We start from the raw sequence: 27,995 nt of genomic DNA on the forward strand, positions 1-27,995 counted from the left end.
TTTTATTTCATTATTCTTTCTTTACATTATTAATTATATCAAAAAGTATTTTCCAAGTGCTTAATTATCAAGCTGACATAATAAAGCTAGACCTCTTTTAATCCAATGACTAACTTTCTTATTGGTATCGAGAAGTATAGATAATACATAATTAGTAGAGTGACCTGTGGTTTTCAATACTCCAAAACGCGCAGACGTAATATATAAGGGACATTCATATCGTCCTTTTATTATTACATTAACCATTTCGGATGGTTTGAACCATATTATTGGCATGGAGTCCCAAAGTATTTTCGGATAACTTTCAGCAAGTAACATAGTTTTCATGTCCCACCTAGCACCAGCTAAATACATACCGTAAACATATACCCCGTCTATCGGAGATTTATTTAATTCATACGATGGCATTACCTAACAATTAATTATTCTTAAGGTAAAAAATTCAAAAATTGAAGAAAAGATCCGCTTATATAATAACAAAGGAAGATATTACCTGAAAATCAAAATCGATTTTATCAATCGGTATTTTATATTTCCTTGCGAAATTTTGTGTCGCGCCCGTTAGAAATGCGTGCACGAATGAAAATCCGGATATCCAAAAAGTCTTTGGTTTTCCTTCTATCAACCAGTTTTTGAAAAATTCTAAACGTTTTAAGAAATCATCGATAAAACCGGATAATGATTTCAACGTTGGATAAGCACTTGCTCTAAGCCAAGATGGTGGAACTTTATCATTAATTATGTGTGTTCCTAAAACCTATAAGAAAAAAAGAAATTTTTAAACGAGAATGATTAAGTTATAAATAATAGAAGAAAATCTTTTGAAACTATAATATACCTCCAAAGCGGAAGTCATGACTATGAGACCTTTTATAGCTCTTTCTAACATTATCAATGAATTTCTCATCTCAGCTAGAAGTATATTATATCTTTCCATTTCTTGTACCAATACTGTGTTCATTGATTCCATGTACATCGTTGGATACAAATTATGAGCCTCTTCGATGTCAAACAGACCTGGTAATTTACTATAGATATTTTCTTTCATGAGCAACAATAGTTCATCCTGTTTCATAGCGTCGCCCACTGCGACGGTTCCCTGAATCAACATCATCGAATCAAAGAAATTCTTTGAAAGTTCAAGGTCGCGAGTTATTCCTGCATTCATGTGCAATCCAAACACTTCCGGTGGTGTGATAATAGGAATCCCTTCTATTTGTTCGATATAATCTTGATAGTCATGTCTAGAGAAATTGTTTATATACTAATATTATAATATTAGTATTAAACTAATATTTAAATTTAAATTATACTAAAGAAAAATAATATTTAAACAACAGGATACAATTATCTTATCTTTACTTACTTTTTAGGTAATGTATATTCTGGACCAACATCGCTGAACGAATAATTTGGATTTGTAATTACATCAAGATTATAAAAGTCATCTAAAATAGTATTTAAACATCTTCGATCTCTATCATCTGTAACTCTTCCGCCATAGTTACATTCCCCCGTGAGATAAATGATTGCTTTAAATGGAACCTCTTCGTAATCTTCAATGTAAAATTGAAGCTGTTGCACTGATATTTGTAAGTCAGAATCATCAAAGCCTGCACGAAAATGTCATTATTTATCTTCTTTCGATATTGTCGATTAAATGTTTTTAATGTACCGTATTTAATATTCCAGCCTTGTGGTCCATAATTTCTACGTTCTTGAATCAATGCGTGAAAGAAACATAAAGCGTATAGCAATTTTGAGTAATTTTTTTTCTTGTGAGACATCGTGTGAAAAAAATCTGGTTCCTCGGCAGCTTCGGATAAATAACACCTAAAGATTAGAAATAAATTATTAATTTCGTTGTATTTCTCATTTTTTGAAAGTAACTTACTTCATAATATTTTGTTGAAGACCCGTAGGAGGTTCGTTCGTTATTTTCATACCATTTTGCAAAACCGTTATGGGAAATTTATCAGAAGGATAACTTGTCAACCAAAGACGAAATTTGACGTGAGTATTCATCAGATTGAAATTCTCGCAAATTTTTTCAAGAACAGGCATCCAAGATACAGCTAAATGACAGTTTTGTAAACAAACCCAAGAACCTTCGATTTGAGCATCGGAAATAAGTTTTTGAGCTATAGGGCCCTGACCTTGACCTAATGAAATAGTAGCGAATTTCGATAGATAATTCATACTATCAGCAAATTTGGTCAAAGCTCCCATTGGATCGGAACCTGGCGATAGAATAAAAATCAGTGGAATTGTACAACTTGAATCCATGTAAGACTTGGAGATATCAAATGGTGGTGGTATTATAAATTTATTTCCCATTCCATTCTTAACAAATTCGCGTATCTGATGGAAAAAGGATTTAATTATTATTTATATGTATGATTCTAGTCAAGAAGAAAAAATCTTTTTAAATATATAAATATTATACACTAACTGCAATTATAATTTTGTCAGGTCTGATCATTCTCATAACAATCAACTTTTGAAATGGAGTCAATGTACTTTCCCATGGTTCTGGTAAAGATGCTCTTTCAGGATTTAATAGATCGTAATATGTTTTCCATTTCATTAAATTTTTGCTAAAACTTTCTGAAAATTTTTCGAAACTTGACAATGTGTTTACTCTATCAATTTCATTCCATGATTTATCTGGAAGCCAATCGGGCGCTGGATTTTTTGTAAGTGTTTTCAATGCCATTCCACCAGATAAGAAGAATAAAAACTCATTTTTATCTATTTGATTACTTGCCAATAGAATCGTTGAATACAATATAAACGAATACAATATCTGATAAAAATTATCGAATATTTTTATATTATAGTGTATATGATATAATATATGTATTATAAGAGAGCACAATATTTCTATTAACCTTGTCCTTCTCGAACAATGATCGGCAGACATTTTGATAAAGATAATATGTGAACGTATTTCTCAAAAATTCAAGTCTACGTTCTAAGATTTTACTTTTGCTTGCTAAGTCGATAGAAACAATGTAAAGATTAATAAACCATTGCAATGAAAATTCGTACATAGGATCTATGTTTGGTAAATCCGTGATGGTATAATATAGAGCTGAACTATATTTTGCAATAGGTTGATAACTTTGACGAAAAACTTCGATCGTTTTTTCTGTTTTTCTTGCGACTTGCTGTTTCTTTATTATATCGGTTGAAAGAATTTTAGATGAGTCCAAAATTTCTATAGCTTCTTCATCCTCCAAAATTCCAGCTCCAGCTACAGACAAAGTTTTCAAAATATTATCCTCAACCTGTTTCAAGGCTTTCTTATTTGCAGCACTTTCAACTATCAAAAATTCTCGCTTCTCTTGCAAGTCAGGTCTTTCAATAGCTACAACGATTTCTAATAATTGATCTTCCAAACCTTCTATAGTCAGAGCAAAATTAATTAAAGTGATTTTATTAAAAACGTCCGGAAGATAATGCGGATTTCGTAATTTTGTTGTGATGTATAATCTAAAACGTAAATCATATTCAATAACAGTTTCTCCTAAAGTAATATGCCATATTCCCGCGACTTTATATATATTTCTCATGAGAATCGGATCAAGCGGTGCTGGGAGATCCTCCAAAATATTTTCAATCAAAACTGGCTTTCCTATGAACACGATATTATTTTTATAAACCGATATAAATAAAAAAATTTGAAACGACATTAATAAAATCTTACCATACTCTATAGCTTGTTCAATGATGTTCATATAATTTTTATCTGTTACTTTGACGATCTCTAATTCGCTCCGTTTTTCCATATGACGAATCCATTTGTTTGCTTGACTCTGCGGATCTATGAACAAACTCCATCTCTTCGAATTATCCATGATAATTGCATTTTCAATAGAAAATGAATCCCGTGGTAAACCGAATATATTCCAGGAATTAATTTTTATCTCAGTTCCTAATATTTTTACGAAATTGTAATCTTCCGAGCAGGGTATATTCAAACTTTTTACAAAAGTCATCCATTTATTGATATTCTCCATACGATAACTCGCGGTAAATGGACCAAGGTAAGCAATCACTCCGCAAGAAATTAAAATATCACCTGGGAGTGTGTCGTAAGATTTTTGTAAAGTATCTGCTGCAGCTAACCAACGATCTTTCTCTCCTCCTAAACCATCGATCAGTTTTTCAGCACGAATAAGTTTATTTCTGCAATTGGTAACCTGAAGGGGTGAATTACTATGAATTATTGTATTAATTACGTGAACATTAACAAATTACTTCGCTCTCTAATTCGAGTTTCTTCGCGAGCGTAATTTGCAATCTTTCGTTGAGATGAGCAAGTTTCTCGGTCAAAGAAGCAAGCATTTGACGTCTTTCGTTCAAAAACGCCATGGTTTCTTCGTATTCTGTTTGTGCAGCTGCCAATTTCGCTTTTTTCGGTGCAACCTCTTTGATCACTTTATCATACAATACCATTGCACGAACCCACTTGCACAGACCCTCAGCAGCCGATGATGCTCTTGCTACAATCTTCGGTTCGAAATTTTTATTCGTCATATATGTCTTCTTGATCTCCTGTTAACACAACAATAATGTATTATCGACTTTGAACATTTTTTATCTCTTAACATCTTACATCGATTATGTGAGTAGGGATGTTATCCTTGTCATATTGACGTAAAGTGTCCAAAAATTTCATATCACCTAATAAACGTTTGCTAGGTGTCCAATAATCGAAAACCTTACGACCAGTACCTGGATCTTCGATTTTAATAGGTGGTATGCTCATCATAACACAAACTGCAGCCATTACTAATTTCACTCCTTCTGGAGGACTTTTCATGGTTTTCACAACAGAGATATCAGCAGGTTTGAGAGTATTCAAAGCAGCTGTATTCGATAAAACAAAGTATTTTCATCGGTAAATGAAAATGATAATTATGATGAATAATAATGATGATTACACTATAAATGAATATAAAAATTGAATATAACACCTATCGCCTCGTCCAAAGCAGGAAGGGCTTCGGCCAAATCAGCTTCACACTCCATCTTCAAGTTCTCTGCAATTGTAGCTTGAACATTAGCTGCATTTTCATCTCTCTTCACCATAATCGTTGCTTTCTCGACGCTTACATTTTCCTTTTCTATTTGCCTCATAGTATCCGTGGTCTCTTTCGCGGATAACTCGAGTTGCGGCCTTAATTCCGAAAGAACCACTCTCATATGTTGAATCTGTATAGCAGCGAATTCTAGCTTGTCCAAACCATTAAGATATCGATCCCTGTTGTGAAAAATGAATGTCAAACATATGTGATTTTATAAAAAAAAAAAAATATATCATCGATACCTTGCTAAAGTCAGTTCCTCTTGTTTCTCGCTTATCAATTCCACATAAGTACGCATCAGATCGAGAAAACTTGCGGTAGTGATATATGTTATTCTACCAAATAATTGATAGAAATGAGTACTGATATCCTTCGCACAGCTATGAAAATATTTGGAAGCAACAACGGCATTAACTTTAATATTCTCATCGACGTTGATACTTGCTATGTTGTAAAGTGCTATTTGTTCAAGTGCTTCCTCAGGCCATACCTCAAACCAATCGATGGTGCAACAATTGACTAGACTCGGATAAAGTCTTAGTCTTATTCTAAAGGTATCACCGATTGGACTGAAGCATAACATTATATGTAGCATTTCTTTGCAACGATTAATGAAAAATGATAATACAGAAAGCACGGATATATCCAAATTACGATTACCACCTTGAGCAGCCAATCGACACATTTCAATGATCTCTTGTCTTTCTTCAATTGTGAAAAGATTTGGTACTTCTCCAATATTAAGGAGACTATCGATATCAGCAAGGAAAGCTTCTTCCTTAATCTGTCCTTCGGTAAATAGAAATACAAAATCTTTACCAGCTCCACCGGAATTTTTTAATACCTTCTTTATGTCCTCTCTCCATTCGTTTAAGTTATATGCACTACCAATCTCAGGTTGAAAAAGTCCATGACCAACCATACTAGATGCTAATCTTGTTAAAGATTGTCTTCCAGAACCGCTTACACCAACCATTAGTAAACTGCTGTTAGAAATAGAAAGTACACGACAAATTCTTGCCAAGTGTTCCAAAGCATAACGGAACATCACAATATCAATCTTCTTTCGATGAGTATTATTGTATTCTTGAAGATAAGCCAGGGCTGTTTCTCTATATTCTGTTATCGAGATTATCTCCTCGTAGAGACGATCTTCCGCTAGTGCTTCCATGTTCATAAAATTACCATAGATCAAACTTTGAAAACTCTCTTTTGTTAAATTGTCGTTGAATTTTGGCAGATGATCGAATATCGTTTCGAATGATTCCTTTAATACCTTCTGCGTGGTTTCTTTAATCGTAAGAAAAAGCCAATTATGATCATTTGGTTCTATCAAACGATCACCGAATACTCTTAAGATTTCGTGGGCCCATAATTTGGTAAATTCAGCCTTGCTTTCGGCACTTTCTTTTTTTATCAAGGTAAAGCCTAATATTACCCGAGTAATATCACGGAGATTAAACGAATAATGTGGTTTTGCTGGTGTTGGTCTAAATTCGTTACTAACTGCTTTATATATAGCTATAGTAGCGTTCACAATTTCGTTCACGATTGGAATGACTGATGTTGTGTAGCCATTTCGTTTGAGCCCGACAAAGGCGATATTCGTGAAAATCCGGAAAACACTTTCCATCGAGAATTCATTGATGGAATATAGATTGAAGTGCCGTAGAAATCTTTGATAAATCTCTTGCCTACTTCCACCAGGTGGTGCCATCGCACAAATAAACATCGTATCGAGAATCGTAATTTTCTCTGGTCTCTTTAGATCGTACCAACTCCCATGATCGAAAAATTGCCGGAGTAATTCGATTGCTGATTGAGAGCCATAAGTCTCTTTGGCAGGCATGTTGACTTCGTCGATGAATACTATACACTGTGTACCTGGTAATGGACCTAATTGATTTTTCTGTCTTTTATATAACTTTGCTAATACCAATTCTTGAGTAGTCCAAGCTGTTGTAGTCGGTGTAAAAATAATAAAATTAGGTAAATATTCCGATTCTTCCAACTTGTTCATCAGCATGTCCTTTATGTAGAAACTTTTACCTGTACCAGTGTCTCCCTGTATTAAAAATCGTTTTCGTTGTTTGATATGCATTAAGAATAATAGCTGATATTTAACCGTATCGATAGTGGGTATCATTATATTGCTAATACTTTGGTTCTCATTATATTGTTCTGATGTAGATAAATCGACAAGACGTTTCCATGCTCCTTTACCTTTGAACGTATAAAAATGATCATGAATGAGTTCGTCTCCTGGTATGGAGATTAATAAATCCTTTATACTCTCGGGAATGGGATATTCTGTGTTTTCATCTTTCCAAAATGTTAAATAAAATGCATTGAATTTGAATCGAGAGTCAAGATCCAAAGTACCACCTGCTCCCCAAACCATCCCTAATAGCATTGCAGCTTGTAGCCATGATGTAATATATGTATCAAAAGTTTTCGGGTTATCCTCCACAGCAGTTTCTATAAACATCTCTACGAGATTCATGGTCGACACTAGCTGATGGATTTGGCTCACGTTCAGATGCATATGACACATCTTACGAATGAACTCCAAGCAAGGATGCATCAACCATTCAAAAAGCTCATTTATTAAATCTTCATAATCTTCTTTCCATTGTGGATTTAAATATGCTATCCAAGAATCGATAAACGGTTGCAAACCAAGTACACGAGGTTCTATATAGATCATTCCACAACGCGATACTGTAGCAGGGGACGCATGGACCAAATCCATAACTTCGAATATCATCGACATCACGTTTGTCATTTGCATTACTTCGCCAGATGTTAAGCACAGTTTTTTATTATCATCCAGCACAGTATTGAGATTCTCGATCCAAAGTGCATCGACAGGGCCATCAAATATAATCCATTTTCTATCATCAGTTTCTTCCATACAATATGCTCGGAATGCAACTGCACATACACCGTCTGACCACTCAGAGGACACTGGATCGAAGTGTCCATACAATTGGTCCAACGTTATTGATTTAGGGTTGATCGTGAAGTATTTCGTCACGGCACCATTCTCGTCGTTCCATTCATGCATTAAAGTTAAAACATCAGCTAAGGTATGAAGAACAGATGTCTTTCCACCAAAAGGTTCACCAACCAGCATAAAACCATGTCGAACAATCATCATCTCAAACGTTTGTATGATCTTCAATAGGAAACTGTCAACTGCTTGTAAATTTCTCTTCTTGGCGACTTCACGAACTGCTTTCAGTAATACATCATAACTTGGAGTTGGCAAAGTCAATCCTGGAAAGAGATCAGATACTATTCCTTGAAACAATGGTACATCGTGAGCCAAGAATTTTGGTAGATTGACATCGATGATAGAACGAAGAAGAAGTATTGCTTCATCCTCATTGGGAAATTTCAATTTGATATTTTGTGCCGCTGTTAGAACAGTTTTCACGGCACGCATACCATAATCATAATGAGACTGAGACGAGAGTTGTTCTGAACACAATTTATAAGTTGCTACGATCTTTGTTGATAGTGAACGAGCGGTATTGAAGCCTGATGAATAAAGAAAGATCTCGCCGATCATCGCATAATCCGGTACCATCATCGCCACGGTTCTAAAGAGAACTTTTAAATTATCTGGTAATTCAGAACGACCAGCGTATCCAGGGTTCATCGTGATGCAAATATAAACCGCAGGATTTAACCGCAATTCTGTTCCCTCGAAAACGAATGTCTCTAAATTCGCATGTATCGCTTGAGTTATAGAAAGAATTTGTTGTGCTACCACTGATAAAACTTCCAATTCGATTCGATTGAATTCATCAAAGCACGACCAAGCGCCACAGGAAGCTAAACCTTTGAAAAATTTTCCCATATTTTTGTAATCGAGACCCTCAGAACAATTAAAAACGATACATTGTACAGCGATAGCTCTGCTAAGGTCCTTTGTTGTTTCAGTTTTTCCAGTACCTGCAGGACCCTCGGCTGCTCCATTTAAGTGCAAAGTATATGCACCTACCAAAGTACGATAACATCTGTCGAAACAATATCATAGCTTTAAGAATGATATTACTAAACAATACATTAAATAAATACGCTAAACAAATTTATTATAATTTACCTGTCAGTCAATGGTGTAATCACAAGACGTGATGTATTTCCAAGATACTCATAAGCATACGCTATAGTCGCATGTATGATTCTAACAAATACATCATTTTCCCAATAATAACGAAGCTGAGCTAACCATTCGAAGTCTTTCTCATCTGTAATACGCTTATCGATGAGCATTTTTACTATATCCATAGCATGAACATCGATTGTAATAAGAGCGTTCAACGTGATACGATTTTGTTTCGTCAGATGACCTGAGATTGTTTGTTATATAAAAATTATATCTAAACGAGGTGTAAATGAATTTTTCGAGAATTTCATCAGTACCTTTTACCAGATTAACCATGTCAAAAATTTGTAATTGTAATTTTTTCCACAGTGCTTCCAAAGTCGATAATATATGTGTCAATAAACTCGATTGAACTTCCATAGACCAATAGATTTGAGCGACACAAAGTACAACCATGCCAGGCCAAATTTGAACCCATACTACCCGTTCGTTTGTATCATAATCCAAATAACTCATAAGCGTTTCATGTCTTACCGATTTCAACATGTATTCTTCTACCTATTAATTATTAATATGATTTAAAATATTTCGAATCTAATTAAATTATTTTATTTTTAATGTTGAAATATTTTGACAAAGATATAGATACTTGGATCAACCATTTTTCTACACAACCATGTGCAGCTTCTGTTGAAATACGACCTTGCAACATTATCTCTTCCTTTTGATCACTGATTATAGAATAGATCTCCAAGGACTCATTAAATCTATGAGATAATGATTACCGATCAAAATGAAAAAAATATAATGATAAAACCCAGAATTGATGACAAAAAATTATGTAAACAAAAACTCACCCAAGCTTGTTAATTCCTTCGAAACATTTTTTCAAATGAGGTTGTACGCGAAGTGGGTCCTTTGTCTCGGATAGAATTTCAAGCATATCGTCGTTACTCAAAAAGAAGAAACGTGGAAAGAAAAGCCTTTTCTTTTCCAGGTAATTGTATATACCTTCGTTAACTGTTTCCATCATAATGTTAGCTTCTCTCATAGCTTCTAATAAGCCGACCTAATAGCGATATAGAATACAATGCATATTTAAATACTATAGACAAACTTTTACATGATTTAAGTAGATAATTCAAAAATAAACCGGTAATTATGAAAATGATCTAAGTTAAATTGCAGCAATGCACTTAATTTAGTGCTTATTTGACTGCGGTTGCAGTTAAAATTAAAAAAAAAAAGAATTATTTTTTATAAATAAAAACACTTACTTTCTTTGTTTGTCACTATAGGAGAATAATTTTTAAATAATTCAAAACTAAATGTCTCAAAATATTTCAGAACAAAAGATATATGACTTAAATCACTTTCATAAAAAAACCGGCTCAAAACATAGACAATCTAGGAATGCATATAAACACAACTCAACATATTAGATTAATTAAGAATATATTAGGTTGTCCGGTAAGTTTGTATCGATTTGTGGTAGGTAACGTAATGACAAAATCGGCACGAACTTTCCGGACAACATAATACTTACACTACCAGCAGTTTCTTTAACTCGGCGATCTCTTTTAACTGCTTGCATAGCATTCCGAAAAATTCCATCGACTTGAACAAATAGTACATTTTCTTCAGGCAATTGTGCTATAATGTCTTTGCTTGAAAATATCGGTAGCAAGTACATCCATTGTACTTGCACCTACAATTGTTTACAATATTAAAAATGCATAGCTTCAAAAATTTAAAATAAGTAATTAACAAACCTTAACCCATTGTTCGATGGTATTTTGTATACGAAGTAATTTCTGATAAAAATCGTCCACCTTTTTTCTAATCTGCTTTACAAATGCCGAGCCACGCATCGTTTGTATTTTAACAATGTGTTCTTCTAAAAGTGTTTGTATGTCATCTAAACGAGTTAATATATCAACACCAGAATCTTTAAATAATGTTGTCTCGAATAAAACGTCGTCCCACTCTTTCTCTATTTTATAAAAGGCTTGCTCGAGACTCAGTTCTTTCGATGCACTAACGCTTATTAACTCATATCTTTATTAAATAAAATAAATTTGTAAGTTTAAATATTTATCAATAATACCGATCGATAGTTATTACTTGTCTAGATCTTCTAACAGATCCATGGCTATCATTTTTCGAAGAGTTGTTCCAGCATTGGGTGTAAGATCAAAACCTGCAATGAGTGACATTTCGTCCCAATGATGTTGTCGTAAAGCAGGATTACAGAAAACTGTTACAAGTGGAACGTATACCTAAAAATATTATTTATTACATTTATAAACCTTAATGATCTTTGAGATAATAATACTAATTTCCTTTTTTTTTATTTACTTTGAACGATTGAATATCTTCTAGAATCTGATACGAAAGCTTTAAAGGTACCGGTTGTTGGAAAGGATCTGGATCATCAATCAAACCTGTAAAACTGATAAACCAATCAAATATAAAACAAATATGGAGATAGCATCTAGCTTAAATTAAAAAAAAAAAAGAAAAATATAAAAATAAACCTATAAGGATAATTTGTCGCCAGTTGCATCTTGATTTTAGTTCTGTATTGTTTGCTCATTTTGCTGAAGTTAGCATATAACTCGTTACACTTAGTATCGACTTCATATCCATCAAGATATTCGAATGGTCCATCTAACCAGACATCTCGGTATCTTTGCCATTTATACGCTAGATATATCATCTCATAAAACGGCATTATAATCTCTTTTAATTCGTTGATAAGGGGATATTGGGTGAGTGGAAAATTAAAAAGAGTTTCTTCGTTATTTATCCATTCTGCTTGTTCATCCATACGATCGAGACTTCTTATCAATTTTCGTATATCTTCTATATATTCATTCACGCGTTTAGCATCATCCATATCATTCATGATCGTTAATCTACAAGTGATCATGTTAAAAGTAACTAAATCAAATCATGTTGATGCAGTGGTAAAAAAGAATTTACCTTGGAAATATTTCTTCGACTTGCGTGTTCAAGGTCATCACTTTACTTTGCAAATTTTCTTCCAAGTCAGATTTCATTTGCTCGTACATGCTACTACTTTGTTCAAAAATTGGTCTTATTCGTTTTAGCCAATTGACAGTCGTATTGTTTAATTCAGCATGATCTGTGCTCAAATTTGTCATTTCGATTAAGGATGCCATCATGTTTAATGATATTGTGATCCTGTCGTTCATCTCTTCCATTGTTGTACTTGCAGCTTCTATCATGTATTTACCTATGGCGCCAAAAATATATATATAGATAATAATTATTTGGAAAATTTCAAATCCTTTCTTTCGATCTTTTATCTTTCTGATAAAAATAACAAACCTAATTCGAGAAGTTCCTTCGTTGTTCCTGGCACATTCAGTGCCCTATCCCTTAGTGTTTCAAACACCTTACATATATCAAGATTATAATTCTGATGACGTTTCACCAATTCACCAATTATTAATTGACGAACAGATAAAGTGTAAGACATGAGAGTAGCTTTGCCTTCTGTCTGATATAATACGGCTATGAAAAAATACTCGATGTTTGGCTAAAAACATTAATTATAATCTCTTAAACAAATTTCCTTTATTGTATAAACGTAAGTATTGGTATACAGGATGTTCCACGCGAAGTGCTACAAATTTATCTAAACTTCATCTTTATGCAAATAAAAACAATTAAATTTATCCAGTTCTATAAATTTAATGAATTTAATCATTATAATATTTTTTTTATAGAACACAATATAAATTTTTTTATATTTTTTCGATAAGAATAACTTGTAATGTAACATAGTTTTACATGGGACATTCTGTATACATAAGTAGATATTATACCAATCCATTAATTTCGCGAACTAAACAATTGAAATCTTCGACTCTCTCGATGCATTCCTCAAAAGTATGTCCTTCGGCAACATAAGCGATTACTTTTTGTCGAGTTTTAATATCATATGCAACATTGAACTGATCACGCAATTGTTCAATGTAACTGATAATAGGTTGAAATAAATTTTCCAATATCTTTTCGAGTCTTTCGTGTACTTCTTGCAAGTACCAATTTGGTAATGTAATAAAGATCGCTTTGTGAACAGTTTTAATACCGATCCACGATTCCAAAGTTGGTAATTCTTGTGAAATATTTGCCATTTGATCAATGATAGAGTGATAGGACTTATAAATTTCACTGAACATCGGGTAAATGAATAACATGTTGTTCTCGCATTTCAATTCCAACTGTTAGTAGGAAGATCTTAAGAATACTTTCGAAATTGATAATATCTTAATAAAATATCAAGGAACAATTTATTTTACGGTTACATGTACCTTTAATAAAGGTGTTGTAAAACAATCGCTCAATGTTGTAAGCCATTCCTCTATGATTCTCATTATATAAGCCATAATTTGAAGCGACAGTAAATTTGTAGCACATCGAAAGAAATCACTGATCATGGCGAATGGGACGTCATAAATGTAACGTGACTGTGAAAGATTTCTAATGATACTACCGTAATACAAACTAGTTATGAGATTAGTAGCTTTCGTCAAATCTGAGTCCACCAAATCCAACAATCTATTATAATATGATGAGGAAATAATAATATTTTATAATATTAATTCAGCTAATAAGAAATGTCGAAACTTTCAATATTTTATATATAAATAAATAAAATTTGTTGTTGAAAATTAATATTATTAATATTAAGGCCATTTGTGAAAAATTTTCCGCTTTGAAATTTATGCAATATTATCAATAAAAAGAAAAAAAAAGTTGCGAATTTTTCAAACGATTATACCATTGTATTGGCTAATAAATAATGTCGAAAATTTTCGATAAAAAATACTGAATTGTTTATTTAGATATAAAATATTAAAAATTCCAACATATTACTTATTAATTAGCTAATTCAATAAATTTAAGATTAACAAAAAAAAAATGATACAATACCTATATAAATCAAAAGTACCGAACGACCTATAACGTCGAAAATCGCATATAGAATTACGGAACACTATATGAGCTTTAGCTACGATGTTTCTCATTAATTTATGGGAAAAATAATATTTTTTAGCAAAATTATAGCGCTGTTTTTGGTAAATAGAAAAAAAATCTGGTGGGTCCAGAAGTTTAAATGGTGCCGAGAGTGTATAATCTAAGATGTTACAAGATTCCTGACATTCTATAGCAATCACGGAATTGATCGACATATTGTGTATGTCTCGATAATATTGATCCTTAGCTTCATTCATATGCATTTCGAAAATTTCTTTATATTTTTCTTGAAGTTTGGGTGCCACCAACATTCTAATACGTTTTTCCCAATCCTTTCAGTAATTTCAATGTAAAATAACGAATACGTTATTTATTAAATAAAATAAATTTACGTTGGAAGATAGAAAACTTGTGTTGTAAAGAAAACTTCTTTCTACTCACACCTAGGAGACCATACGTTTGTAACTCTTCGGCATATTGCTTCATTTTTTCAAAACAGAAACGTTGTGACAAACCTAAATCGCATTCTTTTATTAAGATAGGACGAAACGCAAGGATATCGTCGTAACAAAAAATCTTTGCTTTTTTGGAGGCTACCTCTATCACATCTTGTACTTTTTTCATAGTGATCTTGGAAAAGAATCGAACTTATTTAGTTTAATTAACATGATGACGATATAATTAACAGTACAAGTACAAGTTAAATGATTCATGTAATATATTTGTGAGTTCATACATTATTGATAATAATATCATAAATTTGATCAAACCTTATCTAATTTTAACGTAGATAATGGATTTTCTATCATAGTTTCTTCTTTAAATTCTCGAACGTTTGTAACTTTTGATATTCTTGGTGTTATCATTTTGTCATCTATTACTTTGTCAAATTCTGATGCAATGTTAGACATGATCCTTATTAAATTATAGAAATAATAAATATTCACCTTTTTTTATTAATTATAAATTATCAGCATTTTCTCGATGAAGATATATATAACCGCAATATTCAATATTCATCAATATATCTATCCATTGAAATTTGTTGCAGCTTTTTGACTCTGAATATTGTGCGATGTGCGATTATCGATATTTAGAATACATTGCATACATACATTATTGAATATCTTATACATACACAAGTCGCTACATTTTATTTTGCGATCAACGCATTTGGTATACGCTAATTTCTAATAAATTTTCCAATTCATTTTCCAATAAATTGTCTAATAAATTTTCACAAAGCATGTATATCGTATATAATATCGTTGTAATATTTAATAAATTTATTACAAACTTTCAATGTGTACGTAGAAACAATTGGAACACAAATAATGACGGAGTTATCAAAATATTTAAAAATTGCTTGTACCACCAATGTGATTTCACAAACTCCGATTTGACGTGTCCACCAATAAAAAAAATTAATTTTTAATTTAATAAAATTCAAAGTATTTTAATACAATCTTCTTTTATGTAATTATATTATTAATATCTATAACCATCATCTCCGCCTCCACCGCCACCGCCAGCAGACGGTGCTGGTGCTGGATAAGTTGCTGTTCCTTCGTATCGTACCATTGGCCGATAACCAGCATTATCAGCAACATAATCAATTATTTGTGTTCTACCATCGGGAAGTAGAACGTGATATGTACCAGTTGCTTCTTGGTCTTTTCGCATTTCACGATGACCGAAATCTAAACCAGCAACAGCATCTTGCACTTCGTATGAAAACTCATAGTTTGCTGGATCCTGAAATAGATTACTATTTCAAAGAAAGATAGAAAAAAAGTAAATAAAAAAAATTGAACATATCAATTTAAAAAATTTATGGAATTCCAATGATCGATTTAAATTGTTAAATTGATCTAAATACTTAGATTATGAGATCTAAATGTTTTAGATCTTAGATATTATTAAAAACTGTATGTTTTTGCAAGAAAAGATTTTTGATTAATTATTCGTACAAGATGAAACATTTGAGGAAACATTTGATCCTTGCGATTTTCATATTGAACGGAAACTGACTGCATATTATTTTTCAAAAAGTATAAACTTCCTTATTAAAATCTCAAATTTGATCAAGATCAAATTTGTTATCATCGTATATAAAAGAATACCATCTTTTTTATGTAACAATTAAAAACTATGTAAATTATAATTAATAAATGTATAATTTATCTTACCCCAGCCCATTCGTCTGGATGTCCTGTCCCTCCTCCAGGTGTACCAGGAGGACGAGATACACTAGGAGGAAGATAAGCAGGTCCTTGAGGTTCGCCTCGAATTCCTATCAGCATCGTTGCTAGTAATAATGCCTATGAGATAAGAAACGACTTAAAAAAAACATATGTGCACGATAAAATTCATTAAATTATTGTTTGAAAAAAAAGAAAAAAAAAAGAAAAACAAAAATTAACGTAGAATTTAATCAAATATTAAAAAAAAGATGGAATTATATCTCCATTCGTAAAAATATATGCAACAAACCTTTCGAATCATTGGCAGATCGTCCTAATCTTCAAGTGTTCAAAACTGAAATAACTCTGCGTTACAGCATCACCGGGTTTTATACACCACGTTCCCGATTGCATCTTTTAAAAGTAGAAATGGAAGCACGGTTATTGTGGAAGCTTTAATGCGAGCGCATAACCATAATTAGAGTTAATAATAAAACCGCAGATCTCTGACCGCATAGCTGCAATCATTTATTTGGTGTACTCACAGTAGTTCCTGATACTTTGTAATATTTATCGTCTATTGTTCCAAGTTGCTTAAATCGCGCTAATCAAAACTTCTTCGTAATTTACATTGTGACTATTGAATTTCTATATTATATATTTATAAATATAAAAATCGTTCTTATTTTTCATCATCATCTTTCCGTAAACGTAACGTTTTGCATAAGTTCTAGTCCAATGATTTAAAACTGTTCATCATATAATATAATTTTGTTATTTAATTTGTATAACCATTTATAATTATAAATACGTGTATATATTATGAAAAATGTATTAAAGTTATTGGAAAATGTTTAAATATCGCTTGTAATATTATCTTTCACTGTATTTTCGTTTCTTACGTAATAACGTATGTTAGAGTTAAACAGGGTAATTGATTGATATACGAATACATAGCGAAAAGATCTTATTTTATTAAGAGTTAAAAATATTTATTCATTTTCCTCAGAACGCAGGCGAGCGTTGGCATTCGTGACGCGAATCGAAAGTTGCTGTGCACGTTCGACGATAGCCTTGCGTTTTTTACTGCTAACTGCATGGGCGATTTCGGCGCAAAATTTACGATTTTGCATCATCAGTACTTCCAACTCCTATAAAACATTAGAAGTTTTCATTGGTGAAAATGATTTACGATTTTTATCAATAACGAATAATTTGTATCTTACAATATCATTCTGTAAAATTTACAGAATAATGTTCTCGGTAATCATTATACATAATCACACTCTAAAAATTTGCATTTAATATTTACCTTGACATTATGTACAAGTACTTTGCGGAAACCTGTAGGAAGCATATGACGGGTTTTCTTATTGCTTCCATAACCAATATTAGGCATTAAATATTGACCCTTGAAACGTCTACGAACTCTGTTATCAATACCTTTTGGTTTACGCCAGTTACGCTAAAAGAACATTTACTTAATTAAACTTATGTCTAATCTGTAATCCAGTATTTATATTCTCTAGTAAATCCTTTCGTTTTTTATTTATTTATTTTTAGATAATTATCGGTATGTTAATGTAATTATGACCAAAATGAAATAATCACTTTAAGTAACAATAATAAACTGCTGAAAAAATTGAAACATTTGTACAATTTAATTGTTATTGGTTTGTCAGATATTCTAAATTTCATGAATTCTAAATTATTAACAATGACTTCTTAAATATTATTGTCTATAGTACCTTCAATTTGTCATATCGATCACTTTGATGCCTAATAAACTTTTTCGTCCTTTTTTTGACGATCGTTGGCCTATAAATCGGTCTGATAGACATGTTGATTTCTTTTAAATATTACTGAAACCCAAAAAAAAGAGATGTAAACCTTCGAAAGCACATTATGCTCACGTGCTGAAATTATTTAAATCATTTTTCGTAATCTATGAATTTATGTTTGTATTGAAACATTATGTATAACATTGTCGAAGATTCACAATTTATTATTACAATACTTTAATTTTTTCATTTTTTTTCTATAATAATTATGAACACGTGCTACATTACATACCGTCCGCTCACACGTCGTAAAAAGAAAAGGTTATGTTTGTTCCCTATTTCTAAATCTTTGGATATAACAGAAGATGAGAAACACTCTGTAAAAAATATAGAATATCTACAGCTACAAAGCTTAACCAATACGGTACAAGATATACCCACCTTAATACATCTTTTGATTGGTCCCTTAGTCTTTCCAGCAGTGCTATCTATCGGCTATTTTTTAAACGACATTACAACATCCAACATTCATATGATCTCCAATCATATGAATTGTTTTAATATAGAAATGCTTATTTCCTGCCACGTGACGAAGTTTGAATGAACCACGTAGCCATTGATTTAGTATTGATTCTACTATAAAATATTTAAAAGTTATATGTAAAAGTAATCGATTCATCTACAAATTGCTATATGTAGAATCTTCTGTTCGTTAACAAAATATGAATAATATTAAATAGTTATGAAAATGTTAAAATATATTTCGACAAATTTTTTTTGTTTTCCAAATATTTCGAAGTAAGATAATGTATAAAGTATCGAATAAACACTTTAATCGCAAACTCGAAATATTTTTTATTAAGAGATTTGAAGAAAAATTTATAAGAAAGAAACAAAATCTATGTTTGATGAGATGCGTTTTTAATGGACACACAAGTTAGTAATTTTATACAGAATTTCTTTGGTCCTAGAATGAGTTCTCTCGCATCATTCATTCTCTTTCACATTTAGAGATTTTTATTAGTAACATGCAATGGTAGAGATTTAATGATCCTTTTTAATCGTATAATAATAACAGATATGGATATTAATGTCTATAAATTCTATTTACAATATTTTAATAAAATTTTATAACTAATGATATATTGGAAATACTATAAGAAAAATTGCGTAAGTGGAAATAAAGGATAATATTTACAAATACAATTTACGTTAACAAATGCTAAAAACTACCAGGTAACATGGAAAATACAAGTACAGATACACAAATACAAATATAAAACTACTTTCAAAATTAGAAATGGTGACAGGAACATTGAACTCCAGAATATTTCGGTTAAAAAACTAAACAGATCCTGGCTTATTTGTAATTATTCAATGAGCGATAGTGACAAAAAATATTTTTTTTTATACTGACAGGATGTCAGTAGATAAAAAAAAAAAAAAAAAATTAAACTTACATTAATTCACAAATTGATTATAGAAAAACTATTCAATTTAACTTCACACTTATACAAATAATAATAATTGTAAAAATGAGAGCTGCATATGTATATTGAAACAATCTACATCGAACTTATACCGACAAATTAGGCTTAACTCTGAGAATATTTTTTTCTTTCTTTCTTTTTTTTATTTTTTTTTTTTTTAATCATTTCTATAAATGTAACACATCAACGCGTTTTATGGAAATGTTAAAATTTGTACATTTATACAATCTAATCATGTTTAGTGTATAAAATTTCATGCTGACTTGAGTTTTCTGCTCAAGAAGAATGTACTGTATGATCAAACGAAGTACAGAATCGCGTACAAATGAAAACATTAATGCCTTTATCACGATATGTCAATAAACGATATTTTCTTACCCTTTCATGATATTTCGATAATTTATGATCAACAATGAGGATGACTGATTTTACAATGCACGTGATAATGATGGTATAATGATGATGATAATAGTAAAAATAAATATGTATATAAGAAATACAGTATGATCAGATAAACAGTGGTCAGTCGAGAGGTAAGTGAACGCGAGAATCGGCGGCTGCTAATTTGATGAGTGTCTTTTTTACTCGAAGAATAGGTAAGCGCGCAGCAGGCTTATGATGCCAACATTCTCTCATTAGTTTTCCCATTCCTGATAATGTCTAGAAAATATTTTCTATTATATTTAGAGAGAAATATTAAATAAGAGAAATTTTATAGAATAAAAATAATTGTACTTACTGCATCATAATGCCATCTATTAGGCAACGGTGGTCTACGTTGATCAAGACAAACTAATTTATGCATTTCTTCTATACTGGGCTCTTGATTACTGTACGAGAGCCATTCGGAGTAAGGAGCAGCATATTCTAAAGCAACACCATTAGTTATACATCTCCGACAGACTTCCCACAGTATAAGGCCCAAACTATAGATATCTGCACATCTGAAGCTTTCTAAGCATTCTACGTTTAATCTGCAATCGAATAAAGTTAATATTTTTAATCTTATACAAACATTTGGACTATATTTTTTAAATAATAATTTACGTTTGTTCCAAAACTTCAGGACTCATGTAACGTTTGGCGCCTTGTTTTAAATCCACTCTATCTGTTGTAAGTCGATCTTGAGTTACAGCTAATGCAAAATCCGCAATAACACAGCCACCATTCGTTTTAACAAGGATATTTTTAGATTTAAGATTACGATGAGACATGGCTGGTTTTCCTCTAGTTCCATGAATTTCCGTGTGTAAATAAAGTAAACCATTTGCTATGCTCAACGTTATATTAAGGGTTTGATGATGTGTTAATGGATGTGGTGAATGATTTAAATGATCGTAAAGCGAACCAAGTGGATGATAATGTGTTACTAGCCACAATTGAGTACAGCTAGCTCTACTGGTCATATCGCTTCCAACATATCCTAAAATATTATCATGTCTCGAGGGCAATAATTGAGAATAGACCTCCGTTTCTCGAGCCCATGCAGCCTCATCTCGTGAAAAATAAATTTTCACAGCCACATTTTCACCATGCCAAATACCTCTCCACACTTCACCACCAAACCCTCCATTACCACCACTACCAAGACATTCGACTAATGCTACTTGCTTAGCCAATGTGCGTTGTACTAATAAAGGTAATCCTGAACCAGAACCACTGGTAAGACTTCGTCCATCTAGGTATTCCTATATGAGTAAAAATGTTATCCTTAATGAAATTATACATAACAAAGAAATACAATATCGTATATTGAACTATATGATGCATACTTTCAGAGTACTATCACCAGCTGCGGTTGCTTGCAATTCGTGTGCATGATACGTTGTACTAGATACAGGTGAAGGAGAAGAAAAATGTAACATGGACGGCTCAAGTTCCGAGTCTATAATTAATCTTTTGTGTCTCGAAGCTAAAGGACGTTTTCTACGAGTCTTACGAGTTATTAAGCAGAAAAGAACACCTCCAGCAATAATGCCTAATCCTAGCATAGGCCCCAATATAGCCAATGTTAATTTTATTACATAGTCTGATTCTGATTCTCCATCTACAGTTCAACACATAATAAATGTAAATTCTGCAATTGGCTTTATTAACGATGATAAGATATCTTACCATCTATATAATCTTGTAATATGGGAAAAGAACCATTGTTACAAAGGTCACCTTGACAGCACTCAACATAAATATGTGCACGACCTGGTGATCTACTAACATGCCTTTTAATACCATTATCATTTTTTCCTTCTTTAGAAGATTGTTGTTTGTTGCAATAAAATTGCATTTGATCGACATCTGCCACGCATCCTCTACTAATACTTTCCTTGCCATCTGTTTCTCTTATTCTAGATTTCATACACTATTAAACAGAAATATATAATACTCATAAAAATACTCATCTCTCTTTTGTATACATACACACACATATATATATATATATGTATTATATATATATATATATATATATTAATGTAATAAAAAAGATATATTACAGTGATAGCATCAAAGCAGACTTTTATCTGAGCACAGTCTGGTTCATCGCAAGTAAGACAACTAAAACGACGTTGATTGACAGGATTATTTCCAAATGTAAGTCCTATAGGTTCATGAGATTCAGGTGCTTCTCTACTATCAAGAAATGGATCGTCATCTAACAACGCTGTTTTTTGTCTGTCTCCTATATAAATTAATAATATTTATTAGTTAGATTATATATAATCAAACTTTCATAGCTATACTTTTGCTATAGAAATTTTGCTTTACGAAACAAAATTCTATTAAAAGCAAAATTCAATAGTAAAACCTTATAAACAAAACGATATAGTTTTTTTAACTGTTGTATTAAAATATGTGAAGTAAAACAAGTATGTTAAAAAATTAAAATATACGTATATTTTAGAAATTGCTGAAAATGATAAAAAATAACCTCATACCTGAACATAATTTGAATGTCAACAAGAGTATAAAGTGCATGATAAATATAGTATCCGCCATTTCTGTATGCGTCAAAACAGTGGACCACTCTAATCAGGTCACCACTAGCCTTAAACGTTTAGGTTACATCTTTTTTGTCTCATATGACGAACCATCGCGCTTCTTGATATAAACCTTTTAAGTTCTAATAAAAAAATACTACATTTCACTTTCAAATTTATACTTTTTGTATAATACTTCATGCGTGTTCACCAAAGAAGCCAAATTCATGTAGGCAATGTAGGAAAGTAAAAGATTCCATTTATGCCCAATAGACATTGTAGGAGCGCTTTTGTTGCCGACATTAGCGCCCTCGGACGATAATATTTCTAATTGCGTGTAAATAAAGTGCTATGCATTCTAGGAATTGTAATGACTTAAAAGCGCGAATTGCTATGTTCAATGTTATATTGAGTTTATTTTATATAGGACGAATTGATGCATCGAAATTTTCAAATCTATCAATAATTAGAAAGTTATTAAATTTATTAAGATTATTAAGAGCATACACGATCTTCGAATATATTATCAATTTGATTTTTTTATTGTACAAATTTCTATTCATTCCTATACATATGAAAAGTAAATGATCTCATTTTAATGTTGATGTTTTTAAATTTATGATAAAATAAAACAGCATGACTTTCGTTGATAAAAATGATCACAAAGAATTCGAAATTCTATAGCTATCGTTTCGAAAAAAAGAACAAGAATATACATGATTTATAGAACATTCGATTCGAAAGAAGGAAGAAAAAAGAAAGGAAATAAAAAAAGACTGAAATCTAGAGGTCGATTCGTTCATTTTCGAATATTGTTACAGAGATATATATCATCAAAGATCGTCTTTGATGTTAGAACGTGACGATATATTTCATTCGGCGCGAATGCAGCAACTACATGGCGCAGGCGTCTTGACGAAAGCTGGACGCAAGTCCGCAGGATCATTCCGCGCCGCGAACACCGAGCGGCACCACCACCACTCGAGGTTGTCGCCGCGGCGAGAGATCCATGTGCGTTCGACGTCGTCCCGCGAGACGACGACGCCGTAGTAAAGAAAAATTAGAGACGTGTACTTACTTACAAGTGAGCGAGTGAGCAAATCCCTGTCATAATATTTTCTTCTTTCTTATATATTTCGGAAAACGACTTGCGTTTATCTCTTTTTCTTTTTTTTTTTAAATTTACAAACGTCGCAGTTATAAAAAGATATAAAAATAAAGAAAAAAATTAAAAGGTGTCGAAGTGTGTCGCGGAACATTATCATCAAGTTTTGATGAAAAACAAATAAACAATAATTTAATATTTACAAGGAAAGAGTTAGACAAGGATGTCGTATGAATCAAGCGCGAACCGTAAAACGCGTGACTCCAACGGAGCCAATCACGCGCGAGAACGAGACGAAGAAAATCGGCAATTCGTATCTACGTCGCACTTTGTATCAACAACGGCGAGCTTTCTTCAAGTTTTTTCATAAAGGAATAAAACTTACGATCGTCATTTATCAACGGACGTCGAGTAACACATCGGTGCAAGATTTCTTTCCGGTACTTCGATCGACCAATCATCGAAGAGATTGTGGATCGGATCGGTCGCCGATTGGTCGGTTCTCGTAGCCGGATAAACTACGCCATTTTTATTGCTTTTACATAATTCGTTCGAGCGTAATATTTATACCGCGCTTTTTTTTCATGGAAGAAAAAGAAAAGAAATAAAGCAAATCTCGAAATATCATCAAGTGTGTCTCGAAATCTTTCCGCGGCTCTTTCGTTTCTTTTTTTAACGACGATAGCAAAGGAAAGGACGTCTTCTTTCATCGGTACTTTTACAATTTTTATTGTCGATCATTCGCGAGAGAAGGGTGATAAAATTCGAAGCAGAAGTGTTATCGGAACGGTTTAATGGTGATATTTGCGCGAACGAAAGAAGGATAAGAGTGCGAATAAACGGCGATACGAGTGAGTGAGAAAAAAGATCGTGAAGTTTTTATTAAATCGGTAAAGAATTTTTCGGTGTACTGTGCTCCTCGGAAGGCCAATTCGTGCCGAACAAAAATTGGTGCCAATTTATACTGGTGACGGTGGACAACGTTAAGGTGTTATCGACGGTGATTCGGGTAATGAGAAAGTGTGGAAGATGGTGTGTCGTTGGCTCACCGTTCCGTTGCTCTCTGGTTTTTTGATCTTCATTGAAGTTATTACGGTTGGTCAAGGTAAGTCGAGTTATTTTATGGAAGAAAAAGAAAATACTTTTATGTATATTATTAATTTCATAAGCATTATAATTATATCTGAAGATCCTATAGGATTATGAATCAATTGTTAATTAATAATTGTCATATTTTTTACCTATTACTTTCGTAAAATATAGTAATTTTTTTTTAACAAATAAAAACGTGGGATAGAAAAATTCTGTTAAAAAAAAGAGAGAAAGAAAAAATTTACAGTCAATTATTAACCATTAAATATAATGATCAACATAATAGAATATTTTTTAACAAATCTTCGTCATTATACAGGCTGGCTCATAAGTCAGTTGTCAAAAATGCATTATCATTGATAAATAGATTTAATTTATGAACATTAAACTACACAAATAACATTTAATAGATCTCATTTTTTGCGTTGAATATGAAGGACGGTACTTTCAGCATCCAATATAATTATCTTACGGTTAGTAATATGTTATTGTCATTTATTTTTTTGTTATTTTATCAAATGTTATCTGTATGATTTAATGTTTCTAAATTAAACATGTTTACAATGATAATGCATTTTTTGTCAATTGATTTATAAGTTATCCTTGTATGTACAAATTGGTACATCGTGTTATCAAATAAACTGACTGCACCGAAAACTTATATTGACGTTGCGAAGCGCGTGTTAGAACGTAGAAAAGGCGTACTCGATGTTCTTTGGCGAAAAAGCAAGCTGAAAGTAGAATGTGTGGGAGTTTAAAGATAGTAAGGGAAACAAGCACGTTCGGGTTCTTTTTACTCATGCTGGAGCTTCGATCTTCCCATAGCAATATTGCATTCCGTCGTGGATTGTATTCGTTTCGCGTAATCGTGAGTTTGAAAAGAATAGAAATAGATTCTATTAAACTTCCGTATAAAACGTTTAGGGATGATATCGAATTATATAGAATATCAATAATTCCTAAATATTATTCCCAAATGATTATCTTGAATCGCTTTGTTTTGCACTGATGATATTACAAGAAAACTTACATAATATTATAACGTAATATATTCGTATGCATAATTTATATTGTAATATAGTCGCGTACATAATACGTTAGGTTCTATTTAATCACAAATAAAATGCAGATACAAATTAGAACATTATATGAGCCGTTCATTCGTTAAATCGATTAATAACACGAAATGAAAAGTAAAAAAAATTGATTAAGTTAATATATTTTATATTAACTTATATATTATATTAACTTATATTTTTATATTAACTTATATTTAGTACATTATTTATTATTTAACGCCCGTGCACATTTTTTTGTCATTTAGTAAAGTTTAGCCTAATTATAACAGAAATTTATTTTGCATATAAACAGTTAAGCATCGCGCTAAAGTTAAACAAAAGTTCTAGAAGTGGAATTAATCGCTTTGGTCTGTGTACGGCTTATATTAAATCTGTCTCTTTGATATTTTAACGTTGCAAAAAGTCATACTTTACTTTGTGCATTCTTTTTTCTGTTTTTTCTTTTTTTTTTTTTCTTTCTTTTCTTTTTTTTTTTTCAAATAAGATTCTATCGTAGCTCTGTGTTCATGTATTGGTCAAATTCAAGAGGACTCACTTGAAGCATCTAACGAGTGCCGATTGATTTTCAACGAGTCAGTTTCGAATTAGAAGCTTCGATCGAGAAGCATTGTTTTCGTGAAGAAGATCAATATCACTGTGAGCTTTAGTTCTCTCTCTCTCTCCCTCTCTCTCTCTCTCTCTCTCTCTCTCTCTCTCTCTTTCTCTTTATTTCTCTTACAAAAACAAACGATATGCGTGTCGATTCCCGTGCAACGAGAAAAAGTGGATGACATACTCGATGGTTGTGTGTGTTCAAATGTTGGCTCGGCGAAAAGCTAATAATAAAATTTGATCTAATCAATATATCAAATGGCCCATTACCGTTCGTTACGTGTCTACAATTTCGAATGATAATTATATGAATATCCTGATCAAAATACGCGCTTAATTAATGAATCTAATAAATTCGAGTTAATCGCGGTTATTACCATCGATCGAAAATATTCTTAAATCGGCATAATGGATGAATGACATTTCGTGTGTATTAATTGGCCTCATTTATCGAAAACACGGTACTTGTATTAAATACGATTATAATATATTTGTCTATTAATTATAACTTTTCATTTGTGATTTACCCCGTGGTCTTAACAACCAATAAATAATTATAATAATAATGTGATAATACAACAATATAATTATACAACGATATAATTTATATAAATTTATATAAAAGAAAGAAAAAATACTAAACACAGAAAAAATACAAGTGTACATATATACATACATACATAATATATATATATATATATATATATATATATATATATATACATAATATACATAATATATGTATATATAATATATGTATATATAATACATGTATATTATATATATATAATACATGTACATTATATATATAATACATGCATATTATATATATAATACATGTATATTATATATATATAATACATGTACATTATATATATATATATATATAATACATGTATATTATATATATTATATATATATATAATACATGTATATTATATATATTATATATATATAATACATGTATATTATATATATATTATATATATATAATACATGTATATTATATATATATTATATATATATATATATAATACATGTATATTGTATATATTATATATATATATATATAATACATGTATATTATATATATATTATATATATATATATAATGTATATATTACATATATTATTTGTTTGTAGTTTAGTTCATTAAAAAAATTGTTTCTTATCGATTTTTAAAATTTGAATAAATCATTACACAATATACAAGAAGAGCAAGTGTTTTGGGGGTTTCGTAAAGTCTATCCGCTGAGGAAAGTGTACTTTGCGGCAAGTAAGGAACATAAGGAAGAACTTTCTATAAACACGACGTTATAGGATATAGCCTTTTCGTTTGCTATCTGCTAACAAGGAAAATCCGTAAAATCATCTTATCATCGGGTGAAGCGAGGTGAAAGCTACGGTGAGTTGTATAAACCCGATGAACTATAGGTAATTGAAGTTTGGCTGATGATTATGCGTTCTATGTTTCGATGTGAA

General features: G+C 31.5%; 5 protein-coding genes across 8 annotated transcripts in view; 1 reads left to right on the forward strand and 4 right to left on the reverse strand.

Moving 5' to 3' along the window:
- Window positions 1-4: 4 nt before the first annotated feature.
- On the reverse strand, window positions 5-13,625 carry Dhc62B (Dynein heavy chain at 62B). The gene is made up of 26 exons (XM_035873203.2): window positions 13,551-13,625; window positions 13,062-13,460; window positions 12,562-12,772; window positions 12,193-12,466; window positions 11,745-12,125; window positions 11,566-11,659; window positions 11,332-11,486; window positions 10,980-11,265; window positions 10,754-10,915; window positions 10,065-10,276; window positions 9,857-9,974; window positions 9,525-9,765; window positions 9,205-9,451; window positions 5,336-9,118; window positions 4,983-5,269; window positions 4,622-4,875; window positions 4,264-4,560; window positions 3,710-4,205; window positions 2,892-3,637; window positions 2,453-2,806; window positions 1,895-2,361; window positions 1,676-1,833; window positions 1,367-1,613; window positions 839-1,244; window positions 494-757; window positions 5-411 (listed from the first exon to the last, which is right to left on the reverse strand). The coding sequence occupies exons 1-26, from the start codon at window positions 13,623-13,625 to the stop codon at window positions 61-63; spliced, it is 10,965 nt and encodes a 3,654-aa protein (XP_035729096.2). The 3' UTR covers window positions 5-60.
- Window positions 13,626-14,920: 1,295 nt separating this feature from the next.
- Window positions 14,921-17,202, reverse strand: LOC118444689 (cuticle protein). Of its 3 annotated transcripts, none has more exons than XM_035873201.2 (4): window positions 16,946-17,202; window positions 16,711-16,814; window positions 16,407-16,538; window positions 14,921-15,972 (listed from the first exon to the last, which is right to left on the reverse strand). In XM_035873201.2, the coding sequence occupies exons 2-4, from the start codon at window positions 16,720-16,722 to the stop codon at window positions 15,706-15,708; spliced, it is 411 nt and encodes a 136-aa protein (XP_035729094.1). In that variant the 5' UTR covers window positions 16,723-16,814; window positions 16,946-17,202; the 3' UTR covers window positions 14,921-15,705. The 3 variants fall into 3 exon arrangements, with proteins under 3 accessions (XP_035729094.1, XP_035729092.1, XP_085515711.1); XM_035873199.2 differs by having other exon boundaries at window positions 16,711-16,853; XM_085659585.1 differs by having other exon boundaries at window positions 16,711-17,202.
- A 152-nt stretch (window positions 17,203-17,354) lies between these two features.
- Window positions 17,355-18,528, reverse strand: RpL32 (ribosomal protein L32). The gene is made up of 4 exons (XM_035873202.2): window positions 18,474-18,528; window positions 18,149-18,262; window positions 17,713-17,865; window positions 17,355-17,551 (listed from the first exon to the last, which is right to left on the reverse strand). The coding sequence occupies exons 2-4, from the start codon at window positions 18,239-18,241 to the stop codon at window positions 17,393-17,395; spliced, it is 405 nt and encodes a 134-aa protein (XP_035729095.1). The 5' UTR covers window positions 18,242-18,262; window positions 18,474-18,528; the 3' UTR covers window positions 17,355-17,392.
- A 584-nt stretch (window positions 18,529-19,112) lies between these two features.
- Window positions 19,113-22,928, reverse strand: sax (type I BMP receptor saxophone). The gene is made up of 7 exons (XM_035873307.2): window positions 22,605-22,928; window positions 22,164-22,348; window positions 21,787-22,030; window positions 21,444-21,718; window positions 20,719-21,359; window positions 20,411-20,645; window positions 19,113-20,331 (listed from the first exon to the last, which is right to left on the reverse strand). Exons 1-7 carry the CDS (start codon window positions 22,663-22,665, stop codon window positions 20,194-20,196), a joined length of 1,779 nt encoding a protein of 592 aa, XP_035729200.2. The 5' UTR covers window positions 22,666-22,928; the 3' UTR covers window positions 19,113-20,193.
- Window positions 22,929-23,607: 679 nt separating this feature from the next.
- The window catches only part of dpr1 (defective proboscis extension response 1), a 298,154-nt gene continuing 293,766 nt past the window's right edge, over window positions 23,608-27,995 (forward strand). For both annotated transcript variants that reach the window (XM_035873224.2, XM_085659744.1), the window contains exon 1: window positions 23,608-24,856. In XM_035873224.2, coding sequence (XP_035729117.1) covers window positions 24,781-24,856 — 76 coding nt within the window. In that variant the 5' untranslated portion in view covers window positions 23,608-24,780. The remainder of the gene's footprint in view (window positions 24,857-27,995) is intronic.

Source organism: Vespa mandarinia, chromosome 10, assembly GCF_050613455.1.
Source record: "Vespa mandarinia isolate Hongniang chromosome 10, ASM5061345v1, whole genome shotgun sequence".
Lineage (NCBI taxonomy): Eukaryota > Metazoa > Arthropoda > Insecta > Hymenoptera > Vespidae > Vespa > Vespa mandarinia.